Source organism: Bombus terrestris, chromosome 6, assembly GCF_910591885.1.
Source record: "Bombus terrestris chromosome 6, iyBomTerr1.2, whole genome shotgun sequence".
Taxonomy (NCBI): Eukaryota; Metazoa; Arthropoda; class Insecta; order Hymenoptera; family Apidae; genus Bombus; species Bombus terrestris.
Window position 1 is genome coordinate 10566207 of NC_063274.1, and position 24305 is coordinate 10590511.

At 39.8% G+C, this 24305-nt stretch overlaps 1 protein-coding gene and 1 long non-coding RNA gene across 7 annotated transcripts in view; one reads left to right on the forward strand and one right to left on the reverse strand.

Moving 5' to 3' along the window:
- LOC100648747 (neurogenic protein mastermind) overlaps positions 1–24305 on the reverse strand; it is a 248205-nt gene that overhangs the window by 106622 nt on the left and 117278 nt on the right. For 2 of the 6 annotated variants that reach the window (XM_012309472.3, XM_012309471.3), the window contains exon 1: positions 14065–18758. The exons of the other annotated variants lie outside the window; for them this stretch is intronic. In XM_012309472.3, coding sequence (XP_012164862.2) covers positions 14065–14070 — 6 coding nt within the window. In that variant the 5' untranslated portion in view covers positions 14071–18758. Of the gene's footprint in view, positions 1–14064; positions 18759–24305 lie in introns of those variants that run through there. 6 annotated transcript variants of the gene reach the window in all.
- LOC125385315 lies at positions 18970–22665 on the forward strand. The gene is made up of 2 exons (XR_007224406.1): positions 18970–19240; positions 19925–22665. It is a non-coding gene; the product is annotated as an uncharacterized LOC125385315 (long non-coding RNA).

Consider the following 24305-nt stretch of genomic DNA (forward strand, 5'->3'; position numbering starts at 1 on the left):
TAGTCTATTAGGCTATTTTCGCGTTAACGCTGGTATGACACTGCAAATTACCATCAAAACGAACACTTGTTCGACAAGCAGTATGTTAAAAGTTACTACTCATGCAACTGGTTCTTTGTTTTTGAACATTTTAACAGAAAGAGCAGCGAAATAAGTAAAATCGTTTAATGACGTTAAAACAAACGTTTAGTTAAATTAAGTATATCTCTGATACAAAAGCTTGTGCTGTTTCTAGAGAGAAATTTTAGTGGCAACGAATGCGTTAATGAAGGTATCGTTTGGAATTCAAAATAACAGATAATTTCTGGTTGTAACGGCACTAGGCCTCAAAAAACAACTCTCTTTCGAACGGTTTCGTCGGTACATAGTATACAATCGCCGAAGGACTGCTTATGAGAGACTGACGAAACATAAGCAAGGCCGCGGTAAAGCGTAAGTGTCGACAGGCCTAATGGGCCATCGGTATCCCTACGGTCCTTCCGCCAAATACTCGGAAGAAGGCGTACGTGACCACGATCGTGTCACGTAAAATTTATGATTAAAAAAGGAGTAACTGAGCAATAACTTAACTTGACGGTGCTTTTATAATTTTGTAGGCTTTTATTCATGAAAATGATTAAATATAATATTACAACGAAATAGCGAAGTTAAAATAGTTGTTCAAATCACGGCCAAACTGTACGTAAGACTGTGGTCGAATGCTTGCAGTTTCTATATGTGGCGTTTGTAGATGTTGAGGGGCAAGGGAAGGATCCTAATTGCCCTTCGTAATGGGGAAAATGTAATGTTGGGCCATGTACAAAGGTCAAGTCAAAACCTAACGGTCCGTTGTCAGGTAGTATGGAATGGCGTGGATTTGGGTATGGTCGTTGTCACGAAAGATGTCGAAAGATGACAAATCAGTCGCAAGCGAGAGTCGTAAGCGAGAGTCGTAAGTGGAGAGTTGTAAAGAAGCCGCTAATAAGTGGAGTTAATAAACGCACTGTTAAATAAAACGCCGAGTATTTCTTTGCCACCCTACACATCCTACCATCTCACTATATTTAATTAAATATAGATAACAGTAAAACACTCGTGTTAATGTAACATTAGAAATATCATTAAATACATCGAAGCATCTTCTTATAAAGTTTTAGCATTTTTCCGAATCCTCTTCGGAAACTTTTATAAACTGTAAAATATGTAAGAAAGAAAGAAAGATCCTAAATAAAAGTGCTTCTTGCAATTATGTAGGTTGTTGGGAATATTTGTAAATAATCAGGCGTAGGAGAGTTGAATTGGTGTAATTGCTCGTTAATTGTGCGTTCTACTATGTAGGCAACAATATGTTGTAATTTCCTCTTCGGTTCGTTTGAAAAGTTCAATGTAATTTGAAGCTCCACTGGGCGGAATAAAAGACGCTTGAAGTCGTCATTGAATATATCTGGCCGATTACGTTCACGAGAATCACGCTACCGTTATGCGTATGTTCACGGTATTTTAATAGACAAGTGCAATTTATCTTAATGCAAACACTAGAAATTTGATAAGATTCAAGGGACACGCGTTTCACAGGGTTCTTACAACAGATTCGTTCTTCGATAGAAACGGAGATCAAGATGTTGACAAAGTGTGTTCATCGAACTGCACTTTTCTGCGATAAGATCGATGTGACTGATCTTTCTATTTGAGAGTTAACACCTAAATTTGAAAAGAGAAGGAAGGAAATCATGGAATGTACGTGAAACGATGGAGCAGGAGGAAATTACTATATTTCGATAGAAACACGTGATTCACATAGTATCAAATAAATTATCAGAAAATTCAGAAGACCCTAGTAAGTTTCTTTCATTCACATACATCGTATCATACATCATTATAAAGAAACAACATAGGTAAGCTCGATTTAATTAAAATCTGACGCCAATAAAATCACAACCAAGCTCCGCCATGAAACTCTGTCACAGATGAAGAAACAGGAAGTGGATTGCAAAGGAGGGAAGCAAGGGAAAAATAGTAGCAGTTTCATCAAGCAGTTTTAATAATGATTGGTCGTTAACGCAGTTTTCAGCTCGTTTTCTCGAATTTCTTAGCTGTCGGAAGGGCTCACGGAACGAGGAAGGCATGCCGAGAGGTTTGGTATGAAGTTACCCCACCAAGCTTTATTAACCGTTTGTGATTTACAACGACCCTCGCGGCTGATATGTTTCCCTTCAAAATGAGCTCGCGAGCGCCCGCGCGATTTAATTGCAAAAGAGTACGCCGGGTGATTTACGGCTGTTCCGTTATGGCGTCGTTCCCGATACGGCTCGTTACAAATCCTCAGTTACCGTTCTCAATGTACTCGAAACGTAACGCGATTCGCGAGAGACCCGTACGATCGAAAGCGAGGATAAATCGAGTGGACTCGCTCTTCCGCGTTTCCGTTTCACGCTTCTTCCGTCTATGCGCTTTCTTCGTCTTTTCTCCTCTCTTTTTTTTCCTCACGTTGTACTATCGATGGCCCTTGATAGATTCTAAGGATTGAACTTGAACCGTTAGCCAAAAAATATATTTTTTAATTTACTGAATCGTTTCATAGTATTTTTATCTGATAAGTGGACTGCGGATGTTACTGCATTTATGGGAAATTTTAAGCTGCGAAAATTTTCGGAATACACGTAATATGAAAAGATGTACAAAATATCCAGAATAAAGTACATATTACAATATTTAGTAGGATGGATGTTCTATTCTTTTAATTATTTCGCTGAGGATACAAATTTACATAAACATCTGCAGTCTACTCGCGAGAAGTATATTAATAATTTTATAGAAAAAAAAAATAGTGGTTTCTTGTTAGTTATAAGACAACCACTGTGAAATCTTACGTAAGATTCATATAAAGTATATATATAAAGTATATATATTCATTACGTAAGATTCGTAATAAACATTTCAATGTAATTTCGCTTACGACCTTTCGTAAAAACAAAATCTTTAATTTTCATGCAGCACAAAAAGAATTAAAAATATTCTCCAAACGAAACAACAAAAGACTGGTTAAATAATTCAGAGAGGTAAAAAGATCGATGCTATACGAGCTTACAACGGTACGGCGCTAATTAATGCGATACACGGTTGATCGTTGATTGTAATCTCGCAAACCGTGGGTTCCTAGGCGCACGTCGAGAATCGATATACAATTGGTGCTGCTTTATTGATTTCGGGTCCGGCGAATTTTTTAGAGAACATTGAATTTCACGAAGTCGATTTAACTTTTGTATCGTAATTCTTATCATTCAGATACCGCTGAAAATAAACTAGGGGTATCATAATTAAAACACTGGTAGTATTTGATTGGCCGATGAAAATTATATACCGAATGTATTCCTTCTGTAGTATTCTGAAATATATATGCAGAAAATTAAAAGTGCCTCATATTACAAGTTAAATTCTACTTAGCGTTAGTAACTAATAACGTCAGTGAATAAAAAATGTTACTTTACGACTTCACACTCTTACATATCTTTATACGCATAGAAAGGAAGGAAAACCGAAATAAATAATTTCCGCGAAAGAAATTTTTAATTACAAGTTATAATGTTAGAAAAGTTACATGAAAGAGTTAGACAGGTAGATTTTACGACAGCAAAGATAGAAAGTAGCTTTTTTAAATTCATGTATTAACACGATATGAAAAGAAAAAGATGAATTATTTCAAAGATTAATATCAAAAGGACGAAAAGTTGAACGATTCGAAAAGTATGTATTCCTTTCGTTTTTATCTACTACCTATGTACATTAATTTCATTTATCCTATAGTTTCATTGTTAATAAAATTATCGGATACTTAATAAAGTCCTACGTTCGTTACGAGAACAAAGAGCAATCGAGGTTACGATCGAATTAACTACGAACTCATCCTGTTACGATATTAATTAATCTGAATTACTGATTAGTGGTGATTCCTGCGTTAGCAATTAAACCGTTGGTTAGCAATTAGTTAATCAGTAATTAGATATTAACTAGATCTAATTTTACACAGCGTCTTTCTCTCGAAATAATCAGCCCGGTTACGTTCCGCGTACGAATAACGAAGTTGTATTACACATCGGTTCGCGCTGAATCTGCGCATTGCTTCCGGAGAATCCTCTTGGCTGTTTTACGGTCGTTACGTCGCGTCGTCTTTATTCGATATCTTTCAAATGCTCGCGACTTCGTTCTGCGTCCCTCGAATAATATCCGTTTCTCCATGTCCACAATGAAGACTTCGTATTCGCGATGAAATAACTTTTTGGATTTCGTTTGGATTCGAACTAATTTTTACCTTCGATACTTTCATTGTCTAAGTTTTGTATATTTTACTTTCGAATTCTTTCATGTAACTTCTCTAACTTTTGTTAATTTGTAATTAAAAATCTTTTTTCGTAATGCAAATTATTTTTTACTTTTATCTTTCTCCTTCTCACGTACATGTGAAAACAACAGTTGTTAATTAATTATGTAGCCACCGTGAACTAAAAATTAAGACAAATATCTGCATCTTGTCAAACCGTGACCGCGCCAGACTTAACATTTTACGTTAACGTTTTTAAGATAAAAGGTAAAAGATACGTAAACTCGAAGACTCGCTGAAAAGTTTTCCAATCGGCTAACATGTTAATCGAGAACGTGCCATATAATGAAAACAAGGGAAAACGAAACCATAAAACCGGATACACAACACCGTATAACTGCACTTGTTTTACCATTTTATTTCTGATAACCCTTCATAAATATACATTTACTGTCATATTTATCTCTTTACCGATATATCACTATCCCTTCGCGTTTCCTGTATCCACGCGTACAAACTCGTGCATACGCATACAAATGCGAGAAAACATGCGGCACAACTATATTACTGGTTCAAGCTTCGTACGGCGCAAACCAATATTTTGTCGGTCGCGCGACGCCGCTAATTAAAGATACTCGTCGCGATATATCCGACAGGTCGTGTTCTATGCACGTATGTATATGGCTTCCGTAATACTTGATCGATAACGCTGCATTTGTAACGACGAGAGAGCACGCCTTGCGCCACGTGCTCGTCGCTTTCCTTTTTTTTTTTTTTTTTTTGCAAAGTTTTCTTCGAAGATACGAATATGGTAATTCGTTGAGAGGAAACCGATTTGATAGTTCTTTGGTAAAAAGAAATTGATATGATAATTCTTCGCCCGAAAGCAACTACATAATAATATTCTGTCAATTTTAGAGTTTTATGTAAAGAGCATCAGAGACTAAATCGTAAAGTATTCAGTGGTTATATAAATGGCATAAGAAATATACGTACGTTCTTTAATAGAACGTTTCTCCTCGTGTTTCGTGTTGTATGTTTTATTTGAATCAAAATATTCATAGTTTCATGATACGACATTGAACATTGGATTAAGGAAATAGATATGTTTAAGTAAACACGGTGACACGCAAACGCTTACGAAAATGCATTTTTTGCTTTCTACGAGCTGATTATTCAATAGTATATCAGTAATAGAAGAAGGAGCATAATCTGCAAAATTTTCAACTGCAGATTACTCAAACTATCATATATAGATACTTTATAACTGATTTACTTGAAATTAGTGAGATTTAATGAAAAACCTTATATTTTCAGTCAATTTCAAACTAAATGTTTTCTCAAATTATATACTATAATCTACCGCATGCAAAAGAATTTAAACAGACAATTTCCTATTGTACCTATATAAAACACAACAAAACTTCAGAAATATACACGTTTCGTATTTTTACATAGACTATGAAACTTTTCCATTACGTCATCAATAATTTCCCTACTGAGAATATTCATGTAAGCAACGAACTTGCTTAAAAGGTCAACATTGACAAGATCGTTATCAGATAGATCGTCATCGTCCCGTTTTCCACGTTTTTTTCTTCACGCGAATAAATTAGCCACGGTCAAACACGAGCTAACGAGTGAATAGTCGCGCGCGCGTACGCCGATTAAAAGTGTACGGTGCGCGTCGCCGCGAGGCCAGATAAACGCGCGCCGATTATTTCGTCGACGTCGGCAATGAAAACATTAAAGATACCCGACGGCCGACACGGAGAGCTCGTTCTCCGCCGATATTAGCGCCAGAATTCCCACAACACGTTTTGTCACCGATAAACCGCTTGACTCCTCGTCACCCCTGCCCGAGATAACGTTATTCCAATAAAATCACTTTCAGCCGCGCTTTCGCTCGAACAGATACCACCGCTTAAGTAAAAATCAGCTGCGAACGCTCATGTTTCAGCGCGCAAGTGATTTCTCATACGATTTCATTTCAATTAATCCTTTGATAAGGAGCACTAATCCTCGATACTTAATAGGTTAATGCTTCTAGTGGTATCTAATTTTTGCAGATTGAAAAGTAAAGTTGACTTAGTAAGATGAGATTTTTTTTATCAATGTTGTGTACTTGATTAGATGATTTATATGTCATTATTAACATTAAATTGTTTTGGTTACTGATCGTTGGTTCGCAGTGATAAAGCAGTAATAAAAAAAGTGGAGCGTTAGGTCAATCCTTTCGGCTAAATCGTGTTTAACATTTTATTGTTATCGGTCTGCAATCCAAATCTGGCCCAACGTGTTTAATGCTTCACATACCAAACAGTGTCAGTGAATAGATTTCATGCCATGTACTACAGTTTTTCTACGAATTTATAATTGTTATTGACAAGTGGTGAGTGACGTGACAAGTGACGCAAAGATAACTTTTTCTCGATACTTTTCATCGGGTCTCAATGGGTTATAACGAACACGTGATTTATAGTTCTCCTACTAATACAATATCGATTTGAAATAGCTGGTTCGATTCTCAAAAAGAGCTATTCTGTATATTACGTGGAATTGTATCGTCGTAATCAACGAAATATTTATGTAGTTTGAAATGTTTCATTTTCAAGATTGTCTAGTTGTTATCTTCATGGAGAATGTATCATTTATCTGTGTTTATTAAATTGATTTTATTACAACATTATATTTACGACTTTCCTCTTATGATACGTGTATAAAATAAACGAGTAAAATTATATTGTTTGGAGGAATTAAAGAATCGCTTAATTAACCACTACAAAAGAATGACATAGATGTGTTAATGATTTCACTAAATACATATCTAATATATATAGCCACGTCACTTTAAAAAAGAAATTAAATCTCTACTTGAATAAGATATCCCATATTTTCCAACATATTGAAGAAAAATCAAACCATTCAAAATAAATAAGGAAAAAATAGTACATAAACATAATACAACATAATCGAACTTAAATCCCAAATTTCAAAACTATAACTCAATACCAACGACATCCCTAATCTCAGCACATAACAACCACATGTTTCCGCCAATATTCACTATCCAAGAATCAAACACCCAATCGTTTCCACACAGTCCTCCCCACACACGAAAGCATTTAAGAAGATCAACCCTTGGACATCATACATCGAGCATAATCACGGTCGATCAAACAACGATATCGCGAGACCAATAGAGTCGAACATAGGATAAACGGCCAGTTGACGGCGTTTAGCGTGGCAGAGTTGGATTTTCCAGGTGTCTTTCGACCGATTCCTCGTGGTCGGTGCGCGCGACACGAGGAGCGAGCACGGCAAAGGTTGGCTACGTAATCGCGAGTTCGAGCCAAAGTCTAACAGACACGACACACCTCCGACCTTCCCTATCGATCTGTGGCCGGAGGTTTTACGCGTCCTCCGCCCTCCACAACCTCGTCGACCCTTTCTCCTTTTCCACCCTGCTCCCTACGCTCGAGTCCTCGCGAGAAGGAAAGCTAAGCGGGTAGAAGCTTTCGTGCGAACGTTTCTCGGCCACCTCCACTCGGCTCTTCACCCCTATCAGCCGTTCACCCTTCGTCCTCTGTCTTTTACCCCTTACCGTCTGTGCTCCGTTTACCCCTTCGAGAGAAAACCGAGGAACCAATAAACCGTCTTTACGACACTGAGATACCTACGCGACGTTTCGTGCGATAGTATGATTGAAAACGCGTGATTCTGGCTCTGAAAGTGATATTAGTATTTGGTTCGGCTACTGGGCTGCCACTGGAATGGTTTGGGAGAGTTTGGGGGATGAGTACGACGGAGAATTGGATCAAGATAATAAGTGAGATGATAAGTGAAAGTTAATTCGTTTAGTAGTTGAAATTTTGCTGTGGATTGTTGTAATGAGTTGTGTAATTGGAATATTACTGTAATATTTTATGTCAACACGTTCGCTGTTTACTGGATCTTCGCTATCTAAATAAGTGTATCGTATCGTAATCAATAACTTTCATGTAGAATTTTCCCCTATATCGTAAAACCTTGTGTATACTTTACATGGATTATTAGGAAAGTATTCTAAAATTTTCTGATTTTTTTTACATTATGAAAACACGCATTGATTCAGGACTAACAGGAATCCAGTTAACGTGTTAAACCGTTTCGATACCGATTGTAATACCACATAATAAGCTATGATATAATAAAAATTTATTAATCGGAATTCATGGGAAGACCCGCTTAATATTATGAACACCCTTACATCCAAGAAATTTCAAAGAACCATCAAGTTCGACTTTCTTCTTAGTAACGCGCCGATCTTGGGCTCTGACGCGTCTAAACTTAAGATACAAGTCTTTATCTCTGATCCACGTCGTTCTTCGAATCATCTAATCCGTACGTTAAGAATTCTTTAAAAACATCACGAAGAAGGATGGAGAAAGAAATCTCTGCAATCTCAGGCCGTGATATTTCTGGGCTGGTTAAGATTCATGGCCGGAACGACTTTTCGTCATAGTGAAAATTAGCTGAGGAACACGGTAGTTTATCGGGTCATAAAACGTGCGACCGCGTCGCGAGGAGCGGCGCGCGCAAACACTCGACCGGACGACGACGACGTTCGTCGCGGAAATCGGAGTAGAGGAGCGGGGAAACCGAGTGACCAACAAGAGAAAACACTTTGAATGACGCCAGCGCAAGTTACGGTGCGCCCCGGACGCGTGCACCGCGAAGAATGTCTGCGGCTGACGCGATACATACGGATCGGTATCATTTGATTAAAGTTATTTCTGACATATGATCTTGGATTTCTAGATGTGACCTCGAAGATTTTTATTTTTTATGACATTTTTATTACAGAATATTTCAGAAAGATTGGGCAGAGCTGTGGATATAAATTTTATGTGTCTCTTCAGAGCACGCGGTATTTATGTATGTCCTGTCTAACACTTTTCTTATTTCTCAACATATGTTGAAATATTTATTATAAAGTTTGTTTTTAAATAAAGTTATAATATACAGACTGTCACGGAATATCGATATGATACTCTAAATTACACGAAGAAAGGCAAAGATGGCAGAAAGGAAATCGATAAAATTCTAGTTTTCTCCAACTTCGAAATAACAGATTGGATATTTTAAATACCGATGAATTAACTAAACAATATAATAAGAGGAAGAGTTCGAAGACTCTAGTATATTCTGGATATGATCATTTTATAGCAATTCGCGCTGAATGATGTAGAAACAAGAAATATATCTCTAACCTTCAGTTTCGATCAAAAGAAAGAGGCCAGAAAGTCTCGGTGACCTAGATCATTCTTTCATGTTATCATGATATCGTTGGACAGCTTAAAAGCGAAGAAAACAAGATTTTCTTTTACCAAATACAACAAAAAAGAAGCATGATTATGACCTTGTAAACGTTTCATCAGAATCTCATCGGGTTACTGTAAAACGTTCTATAGCAAATAGACACCTCAGGAAGCGTTATCCGAAGATAAACTGTAATTATAGAACGGATCGGACAAAAGAATGTATCATCGGATAAATGGTATGTACCAGCTTGGAAAATTCCATGGATCTGCGATGGGAATATCGAAGCAGCAAAAATACACAATGAGATGCCAATAATTCATAAATGTAGAACCCGACTTTCCTAGAATGTTGAAATAGCTAAAAACAATCAGATGCTTTCAATGATAAAAACCTTAGCTGCCTGATTCAATGTCACATATTCTAGATAATATTCATATATTTATAGATACACTTTATCGTCATATAGGTAGGTACATACATTTTTCTTACTAATATATGTACGGGCAATGTATAACATTGAGGATTTTTGTAGAATGCTATTTCGAACTTAAATGTTGAAAATTATTATATTAGCAAATATTCTGCAAAGCGACATTTGTTCGCGCGAGTACGTGTATTTGCAAAAGCCGATTCTAACGCTGTCTATCACCTTTTGAGTGAGATTCGCTCCTCTGCATCGTCGATTCGCGATACCCTGCTACGAAGCTAAATATATCGGCACAGACACCGGAGCTATCGACAGAACAGCAAGACGCTGAAATCTCGTTTAAAGCGTAGCCTAATAACGCGGCAAGGTCAACCGGGCGTATTTCGGTGCTTCGAATCGAGAATTACGGGACTCCGCGCGTACCAAGAGAATTAATAGTCTTCGAGTAGCTACCGATCTTGTTACGACGTATTTGTAGAAAATACACAGGAAATATGCATCTGATTCATCCGAATCTTGTACACGAAGATACGATTCGAGAAATTTAACAGAAATTATGTCACGTGAGTCACAAGTGGCACACATACGTATGATTAATTTTATTAGGTAATTCCTCTTGGATGAATAAGAGCATAGTTTGGCATATTATTCACGCAAAATCGGCATGAAGAACCTACGAATACTTGGCACAATTCTTATTTTTCTACATCTAACAATTTCGATATAATTTCTTGACCTAGTTCCAAGGTTCCAAGGAAACCTTGATCTTCATATAACAGAGAAACAGTTATGTAATTATATAAATACCATCCATGTAAAAATATAAACGTAAACTGTCTCTATTTTTTGTCATTGTTAATCCACAAAGAATAAAATAAGTAAAATATGATACAGAATAGAATGAAACGGAAACCACACGAACCAACCGAGAAGAAAAGAATCAATAAATTATCAAGGATACCGCCAGACCTGTTATCAACTTCTTCGCGATTCGACCGAATAAATTCGTTCTCTCCCGATGACCACCCACGTGTTTCTAAAATAAATTACACCGCGGCCGGCAAACAGGTTTATTACTGGTCGTGCATTCGCGAACTGGAGCGTCCGAAACGCGACCCCCCTGTGTCCATAAATATTAAAATGTCCTTAAAACTTTATTTAGGCGATACCGTTTCCGTGTGAGCGCGCGCGTTTCACTTTCGCGCCTTCATGCAGTGGATTACAATATGAGATACTACTAATACTTCGTAAGAAGCTTTTCACAAAGTATATATATATTCAAGAAAAAACATTATTCACCAAATTGAACAATATCGTGGAAATTAATGTCCAGAATTCTCTATACTATAAAAATCGATAAATGCAAGAATATAGGGGGAAAAGCGCACGAGACAATTGAACCGTAAAAAGCAGTCTCTTTTCCGTCGTCCCTTATTTCTTTCATTCCCGATGTACGTCGTCCTCGTTATCGTCTGTTCGATATCGCGAAGGAGAGCAAAGTATGTCGGATTCCTCGCATCGATGCCCGATAGAACGATGCGTGCGCGATAGCACGGCAAGCGTGGCTCGCATAGAGCCTCCGAGCGAGCTTTCGGTCGTTTCCGTCGTCTGTTCGGCGCGGCTCGTCGCAACGCGTGTAATCAAGCGGTATAAATAATTCCGTGGCGCAGCCATGAGCCGGCCACCCGAGCGGAGAGCTCATTCCCCTGTTATGACACGCCGGAATCGGGACGCGCCTGGCCGCGCGCGCGACAACGTCCCACCGTGCAACCCCTTCGCCAAACAGAACACGCGACCGTCGTTTTTGCGGATTGGCTAATCGCCATTCGCTTTACACCGCATATGAAAATGATTTTCTTTTCGAATGCTTTACATTTCAAGCGTAATAAAAGCACGGCTTATTGTTAGGTATTTAGATTATTCATATTTTGAGAATACATCTGTAGAAATTTATTTGAATATCAGAAGCCATTTCACGGGTCACAAATACTTAAATGTGTATATTGTCTTAGTTATTCCAATTTTAATATATTATGTATATTTATATATTAGTACCTTGTATGTTATACGAAAGTATAGTAATATGAATGTGAAGTAAGATATAAAAGAAATATTAAATATTACAGAAAATGAATAAGTATATAGAAATTAATTAGAATAAAGTGTTTATCGTAATTGTTACAATATCAAAGAACAACTTCTGAACATAACGCATTAACAAGTATTTAAATGTTAATTGTCAGACATTAATTATGATGATTTTAATTTGTTGGGTTTAGTTTCCATGCTTTGGAAACGGTATTAAAAATATATACAATTTATTTGAAAGGTAAAATCAATACTTTGAGAAAGAAAATTCGTATAATATAGTCGTATACGTGAATCTGCCTTTCGTCCGTTGAGAAGCAACGAACGGCTTTCAAGAACCGTGGAAAACCACATCGTCCGGGATGGGCCGATTCCCGACTGACGCCCCGGATCGCGAACCAGTCATTAGTGCAACGGAACCGGTGCGCCTGGGACAGAGAAACGCGGAATGTCCGCAGAGCGCTCGCACTGGATGCCCCTATTATCGGTCGTCCGACCGCTAGAATGCCGTTAGACGACAGTCGATCTATTGTTCTACGTGTGTGTATGTGCATGCGATCTTGACGCTTCTCGGGCGGAGGGCGAAGCCAACGGCCTAACTACAACTAAATCAATAACCACTGCATCTCTTTCTCTCTTGCTTCCCAGATTTTTACTTTGATTTTCAATAGGGGGAGCGTCATATTTTTTAATTTCTCTTGCCTAAAATTTAGATCGTTATATCTGTGAGTGATTTCAAATGCATTTTGATATGTATCGCGATTTTTGCAAAAACTTTTTTTAGCAGTCTAAGAAGCTTGACAGTTAATGTTGCAAAGAAAATTAATTATTATATAAATAATATATATTATATAAATAAATGATAATTATATATAATATAATGAAATAAGGTTCTTAAAACTTCCAAGGTACTAAAATTCTTTGAAATCCTCCACCATAGTCCCTATATATTATATTTGTATTCGATCATCGACGAGTACCGGTGTACAAAGTCACGGTATAATAAATACGTCCGTGTTATGCTCGAAGAGACACGCACCGCAATTTCAATACAAACAACTGGTGTACGTGGTGCAATACAGTTATGGCTGTCAGACGTTTCCGGTTTCTTTGAATCTTCTAGAGTGCCTATCGCGTGGGTAAGACATGTAATAGATTTCAACCAGTGTCGTTTTAAGAGAAAAAGGATCGAATGTATGGATGATCGCAGATACACCAGCATCGTTTTGGTGAGACGAACGCGACTTTCCGTCGATTTTTCGGAGTTGAATCATTTTTATCGTCCCGGAACTTCCGTTATCTGGTGACATTTCGTGCGCGCTCCAAGTTGCGGACACGGTTGGAGATAAACAAAAAAATTCACGAATCGATATCTTTTATCTACGTTGCTATTGGAAGCCAGGAGAAAAACTTGTTCGTGAGTCGTTATTTTTCGCCAAACTTGAACCCCTTTAATACCGATCCCTTTATTCTAAACTATGTATTAAATTATGAACGATTCTGACATTTAAATTCAATTAACTCTTCCCTCTCAGAATTAGAAATTCAACTTGTGCATTCACTGTGCACTACAAATTGCTAATATGCTCGTTATTCTTATCATCAATTATTATCAATAAAATAAATATTAACGATCAATTGTTAAAATTGCAAATGTTCCTAATCTCACATTAAAAAAGAAAGAAAAACAAAAACAGATTTAGAAACAGAGAATTATAGTAGTTTAAATCTTTCAAAACAACGACTGAACATTAACCTTTCAATCGCGTAAAAGGCCGTTAAAAAGGTAATATTTAGATTTGTCAGCAAATACACGAAAACAAGGGAGTAGGTAATAGTCCGACTGAATACACTTAAGAGTTAGTCACGCTAGACTCAAAACAAACGATGACACGCGCGCGCCACGTAGTGACGATAGATAAGAAATATTATTTTCAAATAGGCATACCATCATTCCAGGCAATGTAATGAAGCACGAATGGCTCGATAGCGAGAGATTTCCTTGTTACAGGGGGGCCACCCGGGCCTGTGGCCCTGGTTGGTGGGTGCCCACCATGCCCCTCCTTCGACGGCTTCTTCTTGTTGCTGGAATAGCTGCACTAATACACTATCGTTAATCGGCGAATATGTCCTTTTTTCACACAATGATGATACGCGTTAAAATAGTTGTCGTCGTTACAAATACATCTTTTTCCTCTCTGTTTGAATTATGGAAGATTCTCAGCGGAACTTGAAGGTCATTTTCTGGAACGCGCCAACGCAACCGCTGTACTTTCGCTTTCGTCGTGTCTTCCGCGCTTTTCAGGAGACGCTTGAACCACCACCAGCGCGCCACCACCGGCAACAACTTTCTTTCGCGCGTAACCAAACCGAACTTGCAAGTCCCGTAACGGCGCATACACAACAAATAGGTAGCGAAAAAGTCACTAGTATGCTCAGATATTTCTTTCACAACGATATAATTTGATCAGCGCGACACAAGCATTTCTTGTTGAATGAGAACGATCCTTCCACCTTTGTTGCGTTATTAATCGTGCGTTGTTCTAGAAAAGATATACATGTACGATATATCTCTAGTTTCTTTTTCTTACTTTACAGCTTAACACTTTACATTGAAGCCTCTGACTCTTACTACGTTACTTCTATTGTACACGATGTAACTGCTCCGATGCCCGTATAATAAACGTAATGCCCTTCCGATCACTTTGACTAGCTATCACACCAGCAGCGAAGTAGAGGTTAGCGCGCGCGCGCTCGAGAACGTCACCGCGTACGGTTTATAATACTCTGTTCCTCGCCGCCAGTCGAACGTCACGCAACCGGCGAGAAAAAGACGCCGGGAATAGAATCGACGTTCCCGTGTCCCTCGACCAGCATATCACCACTGTTTCACGCCGCTATTGGCGTCCGGACGACGCGAGCGCGCTGCTTGGATCCGCGGGCCGAAATTCTCAGCTCGTCGAAACGAGTTTGCGTGCCGCATATCGTCCAACGGTTCCGTGACCTCCGAACTCCGTCGAGTCTCTTTCTTTCCTTCCCCCTCTACCTCTTCCTCTTTTTCTCTGTCACTCCACTGATGCGAGCGACAGATAAGACGTATACTAACAACGTCTCGATAACATTCACTTCGAAAAACACTCGGCGCGCCGCACCGCCACCAAAAGTTTCACCAGTCGCATATTCGATTTCCTTCCAATGACTAAATACTTGTAAAGCACGCCACCAATTTTTTGCACGTCAATGTTCTTCAACCGGTAATACACACGTCCGTGCGAAAGATTTCACACTGTTCCCGCGAAATGTTATCGAACACATGATAACAACGATTTCTGTAATATATCGATCTTCAGTGGTTCTTGTATTTACTAACACAATGACCGACAAGAAGGGAAGTTACTTAGACGGTTTTTGTGCCATGTCACGATGATACCACTGAATCAACTGTTACGAATAAACTCTTGAATGAATAATGAGAACTAAGCTGTCCACGTTACCTCCAACAACAGCACGACTGTTAAATTAAGTCGAAACAGACCGCGTCGATTTTCCCTCGTAAATCGTCAACAGGTAGTTCGGGAACATTGACTCGAAACACGTATATGAAGACGAGAAGCGTGATGGTCCTCGCGATCGACGTTCGATCGATCGAATTTCGACGAATATCGTATCAAAAATTTATAACGAACGACAATCGATCAAACGAGAGAGAAGCACGGTGCACGTCGCGGCTTCGAACAGCTGATCGCGCGCGCATCACTCTCTGTCACTGCTGGCAGTACAGGGAATGGGAGGAATGCCAAATCTTACTCTCGTCAGGAATAAAATTCTTCTTCTTTCTTTTTTCTTCCGTCTTGTTCGCTCCACGCACGATTCGGGCCCTAATTTATCTCCGTTTTATTTTCGCTCGTGACGAATCTCGTCCCGTGTTTATCTCGAAAGTAGCCTGCTCTCGCTCTTTCTCACTGTCGAATGCGTCATCAGCACACCGAAAGTTGCACTCACTACAGCCGCTCGTATTATACGTGGTCTCCTTACGTTGATAACGCGCAAGTTACACGTGTGCGTGTGTATATTACGATAACTTCGATATTCCTATTCTTTCCTCTGGCACTACTATCTCCCTTCTCTTTTGGTTCGCTGGCTATCTCTCCTCCACCGCGGAGACTGAACTATTTTTGTTGCGTTGGAAGTAACAGCGGTAGTAGCACGCGTCAGCCCCCCACTCTTTATTTTTCTCGTCCGCTTTCCTTCCTCCTTCTTACGTTTTTGTCTTCCCACGTTCTTCTCCTCGTCGTTGTCGCCGTCCTCGTTCCTCGTCTTCCTCGTCGTCGTCTTCGTCGTCGTTAGTATCGCCGTTGGCCCTTTGTTCTTTATACAGCGATCGACCGGCACGTTGCCCCCCTGCCAGCAGGCGAACGCCGGAAAGAAGAAGAGGAAGAGGTGGAAGAGGACGACTGGGTTTTTTCATACGCAAACATCGGCCGGCAGCTCTTCGCGGACGGCTAACCCTTTTTTTTGCCTCCGTGTGTTACGATCACGTCTATCGAGTCGATCGTGAAAATTCACTGTGAACTTTGAATGCCAGGCTTCCGACTACTGAAAGGTACTCGCGTTTCTCGTTCGACGACCACGCGGTGTCCCGAGGCGCGCCACGCAACGTGTTGTTCGCTCTGCTGTCTTCTCTAAGTGCGTCTATGCCTCTTTTTACTCGAATCAGCCACACTCGGTGCTACGCAACAGTTGTAAAACTGCGTCGCGATATATTCCGAAATTTCTCGATTTCAAAATTCGACCAAACTTTCGTTTCTAAGATATAGAAGAAGCGAAAGGAATCGCGAAATGAAAGCAGGAAGCGGAACGATAGAAAGAAAACGGAGTCAGGAGAAGATCGAGAACGCGGAAAGTACACGAGATCGCAGTGACACGAGGCACGAAGAACGCGCTCGGACAGAGAGGCGTTCTAAGAGAGCAAGAGCAAGGACCTCTATGGTGCTCGTCCTATCGAAGTCCGCGAGCGATTGACTCCCGCGCGTCCCGGTCTCGAAACCGTGGCACGCGTGAGGGGCGCACGGGAGGGGATTCCCGCGGGAGGAGAAGAGGCACCGAGGAACGAGGGGAGATCGAGCGGGTATGTCGGGTAGTCGGACGAGGGGAGGGGGACTGCAGGAGGGAAAGGGGAGGGAAGAATCGGTGGCGGTGGCGGTGGCGGCGACGGCTGCGGTAGAACCAGGAGGTAACGCCAAAGAGGGACTGCGGCGAGAGAGGGGCCGGCGGAGTGCGGCGCTGCCGCGCGGCGAGGGGAACGGAACGTCCACGGCAGCGGAGGGGGTGGATATGGCGCGTGCCACTACACGCTAGCAGGTGGAGTGCGCGTGCCCAGAAATCTTCTCTCTCTTCGCTCCCTTCCCTTGCTCTAACAGATCGTTCTTTCCTTCCTTCGTTCTCGTTCTGCCAAACTCGTTTCTTCTCTTGTTCTTTCTTCCTCTTTCTTTCTTGCGTCTCCTCTATCTTTATTCGTGATTCCTCTTCGTTCTATTCTATGTCGTGTTACGATCGTGTCACTTCCTCTCTCCGTTCCTCTTCTATCTCGCCGCAGTGGTTATCTACGTCTACGTTCAGTCGCTTTGCAAATAAGAGAACACCTTCCTCCACCTCCTTCCGTCTGTTTCTTCTTCTTCTCCGTCTCTCGTTTCCTCGTTCTTCCGGTCACAGTCGTTATTATTCCGTTTCTTGTCGCAAACGTACCTGTTCCGCAACTAATTTACCCGCCTTGCATTCTTACCTTACCACGGTCCACTCACTTTGTACGTTGCCGACTCAATCACGCACCGATTGAGTTACTTTCGCTCGTTTAATTTCTTGTTAACTTTAGTTTTACTTAGTTTTTAGATTAGAAGGAAGTATAGGTATTCGTGGAAATTTGAGTTTCAAGAAATTCGAAGAATTTCATTCGTCCTTGGCGACACTTCTATCCGAATGTACTTCGAGATTCGCAACGTTTGGGTCCCGATTAGCAGGCATCGCAATTTTAACTCGCAACACGATTTGAGGATTCCTGCATTCATAATATTTGCGCTGTGCGGTCAGGTTATTCTCGTAAGCACGATAAGAGTTGCTAACGAAAGTCTCAGCTGCGATAACCGTCGAGGGCACGTAGCCAAGTCTTCGTGACAAAATTTTAATTTGTAATATCGACGAATCTCTACAGATTGTTTAAAACGTGTTTTTGCGATTTATCGGTGCTACTCGTAATTGTCGGATCAACACTTTATTCGTATTAATACCGAAGAGAAATTCCACATTGAATCCGATAGTTTAAACAACATCGCCTATCTGCAACATGCATTATCGCTCGTGCCTCGCGCGATACCACTTTTAAAATTTCAACTTTAGCTTCACGATAGTATATAAAAAGTGTGTATTATAACTATAAACAATTTGCACTTTCGAGTTCCAGTCCTCTTCGAACAACGTTCCCTTAAAAACTTAATTTTCGACTAAAAGTATCTTCAGTTCCTTCGGAAATGTTAAGGAGTTCGATCACAATAAACGAAATGCCGTGTCGTACTGTAGCTCCGTATATTCTGAACGTCCGTTAGAACGGAGCTGTCACGGAGCTGCGCACGTGGTTTGCAAGGAGCGCGAAAGAACAACAAACCCCACATAACACAAACCTGACGCCCCGAGGAGTCGCCAGCCACTGACTCTCCTTCCGATTCGACTCGACTCGACTTGACTCGGCTCCGTTCGACTGGCCTCGCCCCGCTTCGCCTCGTTTCCCTCGCCACGCGCCGTCCCGCTCCGTCTCGTATCGTCTCGTTTCGTCTCGTCTCGTATCCTCTCGTGTCGTCTCGCTTGTCCCGTCCCGCTACGGCACGTCGCAACGCGCCGCGTCGTCGTGGTAAAGCGCGCACGTAGGCACGCGTTCGGCTATGCTCGTCCCGAACCCGAGGCGACCCGAAGTGACCCGAGGCAACTCGTCACGATTCCGACTACAACTTCGACTCCGATTCGCGCTCGTTTCGATCGTACTGTTGCCTCTTTGCCTGTTTTACACCGCCCGTATGATGCCATCGACTGCTGCAAAGAGGTTCACGGATTCAGAACCTGCAACCACTTGAACGGTAGGTAAATGTACCGCAACGCGTCTATCATGTATAGTTACCATAGTCCTACACACGCTGTCAGTGCAGCGGCGGCTGAAGGAAGCCGAGTCGATATGATGCACCGTGAACTGTGAGAACAGCAAGGCAACGTGAGTGACGGATCGACGGGTATTGTTACGCGCTATGACCATGTGTAGTATTCTTTAACTTCTCGCCGTGACGAGGAAAGCTTTAAGAGAAATAACCTGTCGATAATAATGTTTCAATGATCGATACAAGTGATTTTAGATTAGTGTCAATAACGCGGACATTAATTATTATTATCAATCCAATCTTTCAAAAGGTAAATTGATCAACCTTTCGTTAATTTCATTGCATAAGTACGCGATTAATAATATCAGATTCTGAAGAATCAAAGGTGGTATAAATAATAATAAATTCTAAGATCGCTTTAAAGAACGCTGTACCTAATATTATCACCTATCTGTACTTATTTGTCAATTTATGAAGTTGATCAATGTGTTTCCTGGGCGATTATTAGCAATATTTCCACTTTTCTCGGAGTGATATGTAATGTGGAACAAATTCAAACTTATTTATAAGGCATTTGTATGCACTTGTATCATATATATACATAATATATATAAATTACATATCTAACAAAATACAAAATTAATGACTTGTGAAAAATACGAATTATAGGCACCATTCGCACCCTTGATGATGAGTCGCGAACGCGACTTAAGCGGCTGCCGTGCAGCTGGCAGCAAAGCTTTTACACAGACGCATTCGCGACACGTCGCCCGCACTCCCAACCTCCACCAACACTTGGCCGTTGCGTCATCACGGTTTCACGGTGCGCTGGGATTCGACGGGAGGAGAAGGCGCGCGAGCGCGCAAACGGGACCACTGCGAGAGCGACGCATCTGTATCGCTCCGCTTGCACTTATTACAAATCCGCCAGTGATACTCAACCTAATTTAAACTTCACGCGAGCGTGATGTGTCGGCGCAACGGTATGGCTCTGAGTTAAACGTAGATTGGTATCTACGATCAATTTTTTATTTTTGTTTTCTTTTTTCTTTACACATGATATTTGTCTGAAACCGAATGTTTGTATATAGGTTAACACTATTAAAGCAGATCGGTTTATCGTAATTGGATATGTTAAGGTAAATTATATAGATCAAATACTATTATTCTAAACTGCATATGAATTTAAACGGCTTAATATTGAATCACGGTTATGTTTCATATTGCCAATATAATTCATGGAATAACGTTTGAACATAATAGCAAATTAGCATATATCAGCATATTTTAAACGTGAATAGATTAAATAAATTCTAAAGAATATCTATAGCATCCAGATTATAGCAGATCAGTTGAAAAACTTGTTTACGGTAGATATTTTTAATTACTGCATAGAAAAGAAAATAACAAATCAAAGTGATCATTGGCTTATTAATAGTACATCTAACTTGAAAATAGAGTCGACCATGTTTTGCTTCTCATTATGGTTAGATACATTACGATCAGGTGCTCCAACGTTCGAAAGCGATAATTTGCGCTTAACTTCGACCTGCGTATAAAGTAATTATCGCGGTTAGATCGAATACGAGCCAAGCGCGATGATTAAGGATCGAAGATTCACTAGAGCGTCTGTTCACTAATGTTAGTCGGTGATATGCATCTTCGAAACGAGAGGCAATATTAACAACGCGGATGTCGCGTGCAGATATTGTACGAATATCACGACAAGCTAGAATGGCGAGGTGGCATTTGTAATTAAATGTCCGACACGGTATCATAAAGACGGGCCTCATATCACGACATCACCCGCGCAATTGATGCTCGTCCGCTGCATTCTTTGCATGCTAGATTCCGCGTGTTGCATTTCAATTAATACGAATGCCGGACCAGACAATTTTAACGATACTTTGGTGACTTAAGTCTGTGAATATAAACTGGTGTATTTATTCTCGTTTTATCAAGAAAATTAATCCTCCATAAGCAAGCTAATCCGTTTATGGTTCAAGTGAAATTTCTCTATGTATTTCATTTTTTTCAAAAGGATTTTCATCGTGGTCTTGGTTAAAAAATTGTTCCAAATATTTGATTTAGAGAATGAAAGATAGGGCAATGGAACATTTGAAAGAGTGATTTGTTTTTCTTGAAATTTTCTTTTCCCAAAATTAGAGTTCTATCTTAACGTAAGTTACATACTTACTTATAGTTTGCATACTTACTTACTGATATCAACTTAGAGTTCATTTAACGTTTTTAATTGGAAAAACAAATTTTACGAGCTGAACCATGTAAGTAAATGATATAAGCGATGAGTTTTCGTTGAATCAAGGGGTAATCAGGATTGCTCTTGGAAGTAATGCGGGCTTCAATTAGTGAAGAAACTGTGAACAGTTTAGTTCGCAATGTATTACTCTGGTATCGAAATGGTCGATATTCTCGTCAACAATAGGGGAACATAGAGAAAAATACGAACCGATTTAGGGATATAATACAGATAAGGGGAGATCAGGACGCGAGAAAACCAAAGACAAGGGAAAGAAACTTGGATGCGGTGACGGAGCGATAACGATATGTGTCTGACTATGAAACATATAAGTTACAAGATGAAATAATATGCTAATAGTACAAGGAATTAAATAGATACAAATTTTTAGTAATATCATACTGATTATGAAGTAACTTCTTAATTTCTTAAAAGACGCTCATTGTTTTAACGCTGACAGTTTCTCTTTGATCATTCGTTTTAACATAGAGAAGATTATTTTTAACGTATATGACAAATATTTATAAGTGTATGAGTTTACCGAAACGAATACATAAAATGAATTTTTGTTTTTAAAAAATCCCAAAATAATATGGGCAATTGAACAAAGCCGGTTAAAACACAGAAAAATTTGATTATCCAATTAAGCACAATTTGATTATTCATTTTTTAGATAAACGTCTGTTCGTAATTTATGTGTTAATACATTGATTGGACAATTAAATGACATTGTCGTTAATAAACAATAAATATTTTTTTATAGTATATGTATTGATGCACCAAGAATTTAATATTCTAAATTCAATGGTATTATAGCAATAGCCGAAACAAATGTTAAAAATAGGCCGGTTTATAAGAACCACAGTGGCTTTGTAATAAAAAAATATCAGCCAAACATAAGACCGACGAACTAGCCAACTGAAGTTTTAAATTATTAATATTTTCCCATTGAAACGTAATCGTTATTCAAAAAAGGTGTCAACCGTTCGACGAATAGCTGCCACTTCGTGATGTAACTTTTTCAAACATCGATCAGCATTTCGCTTTCCCTTTATATTTATTTACTTGAATTCATATCTAGCATGTAACATTTAATAAATATGTCAGCGAAAAGAATTTTGGCTGGAAATATACGTGAAATGATAACAAATTTTTATGTTTGAAAGTTAACTTTAATTAAATTGCTATCAAATCTCTCCTCAAAATATATATTTTTACTACTTTCCTCGTAAGAACAAGAGTTAATAATATTTTTTTAACAAAGGGAACTTTTAAATTATTGCAACCGAAGCTAAAAATCGACAGAAGACAATTATACCACATGGCCCGATTCTCATATGCACAGCTTGTCGTTTCATTCTTCGATTTCGATTAATTCGATTCATTCCCAGTGAAACAAGAGCCCCAGTTATCGATAAATCCAATTAACGACACCCGTCTTCCCCTTTCGTGACGGTGAATTATTAAAAGTTGTCAGTCATCGATAATCCTATACAGTCCACGTATCGAGATAGTCCAGCGAATCTCGAAACGCGACTTCTCTACGGGCGAACGAAAGAGTTTCTCTCCATCAGCCGCCACGCCTCCAGTACTCGCATATTTTTAGGTTAGACTATTTTCGAAAGTGCACGGAAGACAGGGGAGAGGCGCAGAATGAAAGAAGAGAGACGGGAAGAGGGGAAAAAATAAGGGAGAAGGATAGAGCGGGCGAGAATACCGATCGCGCTTCTTTTTTTTTCTTCAGCGGTATCTGCTGGCTCGTTTTCGCCCACAGTCACGTAAAAGAAGCCAGCACCGGTATTATCCGCACAATGCACACACAAAAGAAAGGACTCTCGCGAGTGGAACAAGCAGGGGAAGGTGGAAAAAGAACGGGCGAAGAAGAACGTAGTTGGAGTAACAAAGATGGCGGAAGAAGAGGTCGATGCCGCCTTCCTACTGATTTGCGAGATCACTCTCTCCTTCTTTTTTCCTTTCTTTCCCTTCGTTCTATTCCTATCCTCGTCTTTTTCCCTTGCGATCTACCTTTTCTCTCGCTTTTTTCCTCTCCCTCCTCGTGACTTGTCACCCTGCCAGTCCCTCCTGTTTCTAGGTTTGCTGTTCATCGGAATGCAAGAGTACTTGTTCCCTCTTTCTCTATCGACCTCCTTCGCGACACGGCTGCAGCCAGAACCGACTGATTTTCTGTTCCATTGCTTCTGCCCGTGCAGCCACGCGCCTATTTATCGCAACAATTATTGCTCGGGACGCCTTTTCATCCTCCGTCAATGCAACTCCTGCTGGATTCTTATTGTTTGCGTACTTCGGGTTAATCTTCCACGCGCGCGTGACTTGTATGTTATGTACGTGTAGATTTTTCAGTCACATTCTGATTGTTTGTCATTGTACTCTTGTTACCATTGTTACTAGATATATCATTTACGATAATTATTAATCTCTTTTGATATAATTGAAGGAGGATGATATCGACAATTTGACAAAAGTTATCATTTTCTTTGATATAAACATGACTCTTTGCTACTTCTCGATTTCTCATATTGTGTGAAGCATTGGATATATACAGAGCACGTAAATATAATTTTCTAACCAGTCTCCTATCTGCCAGTTTGTACTAGATTATTAATTCAAGAGATTAATAGAGATCTACAGTTAGAATTGAACTGACTTTTAGTTTGAACTGGATCTGTATTAGAATTTAAATTTAGATTAAGATTAAGACGCGGTGTAGATTCGAGTGAGTTTGAGCTTGAGTTTGTATTAAGTGTTTAGGTGAACCACGTTATAAGTTAC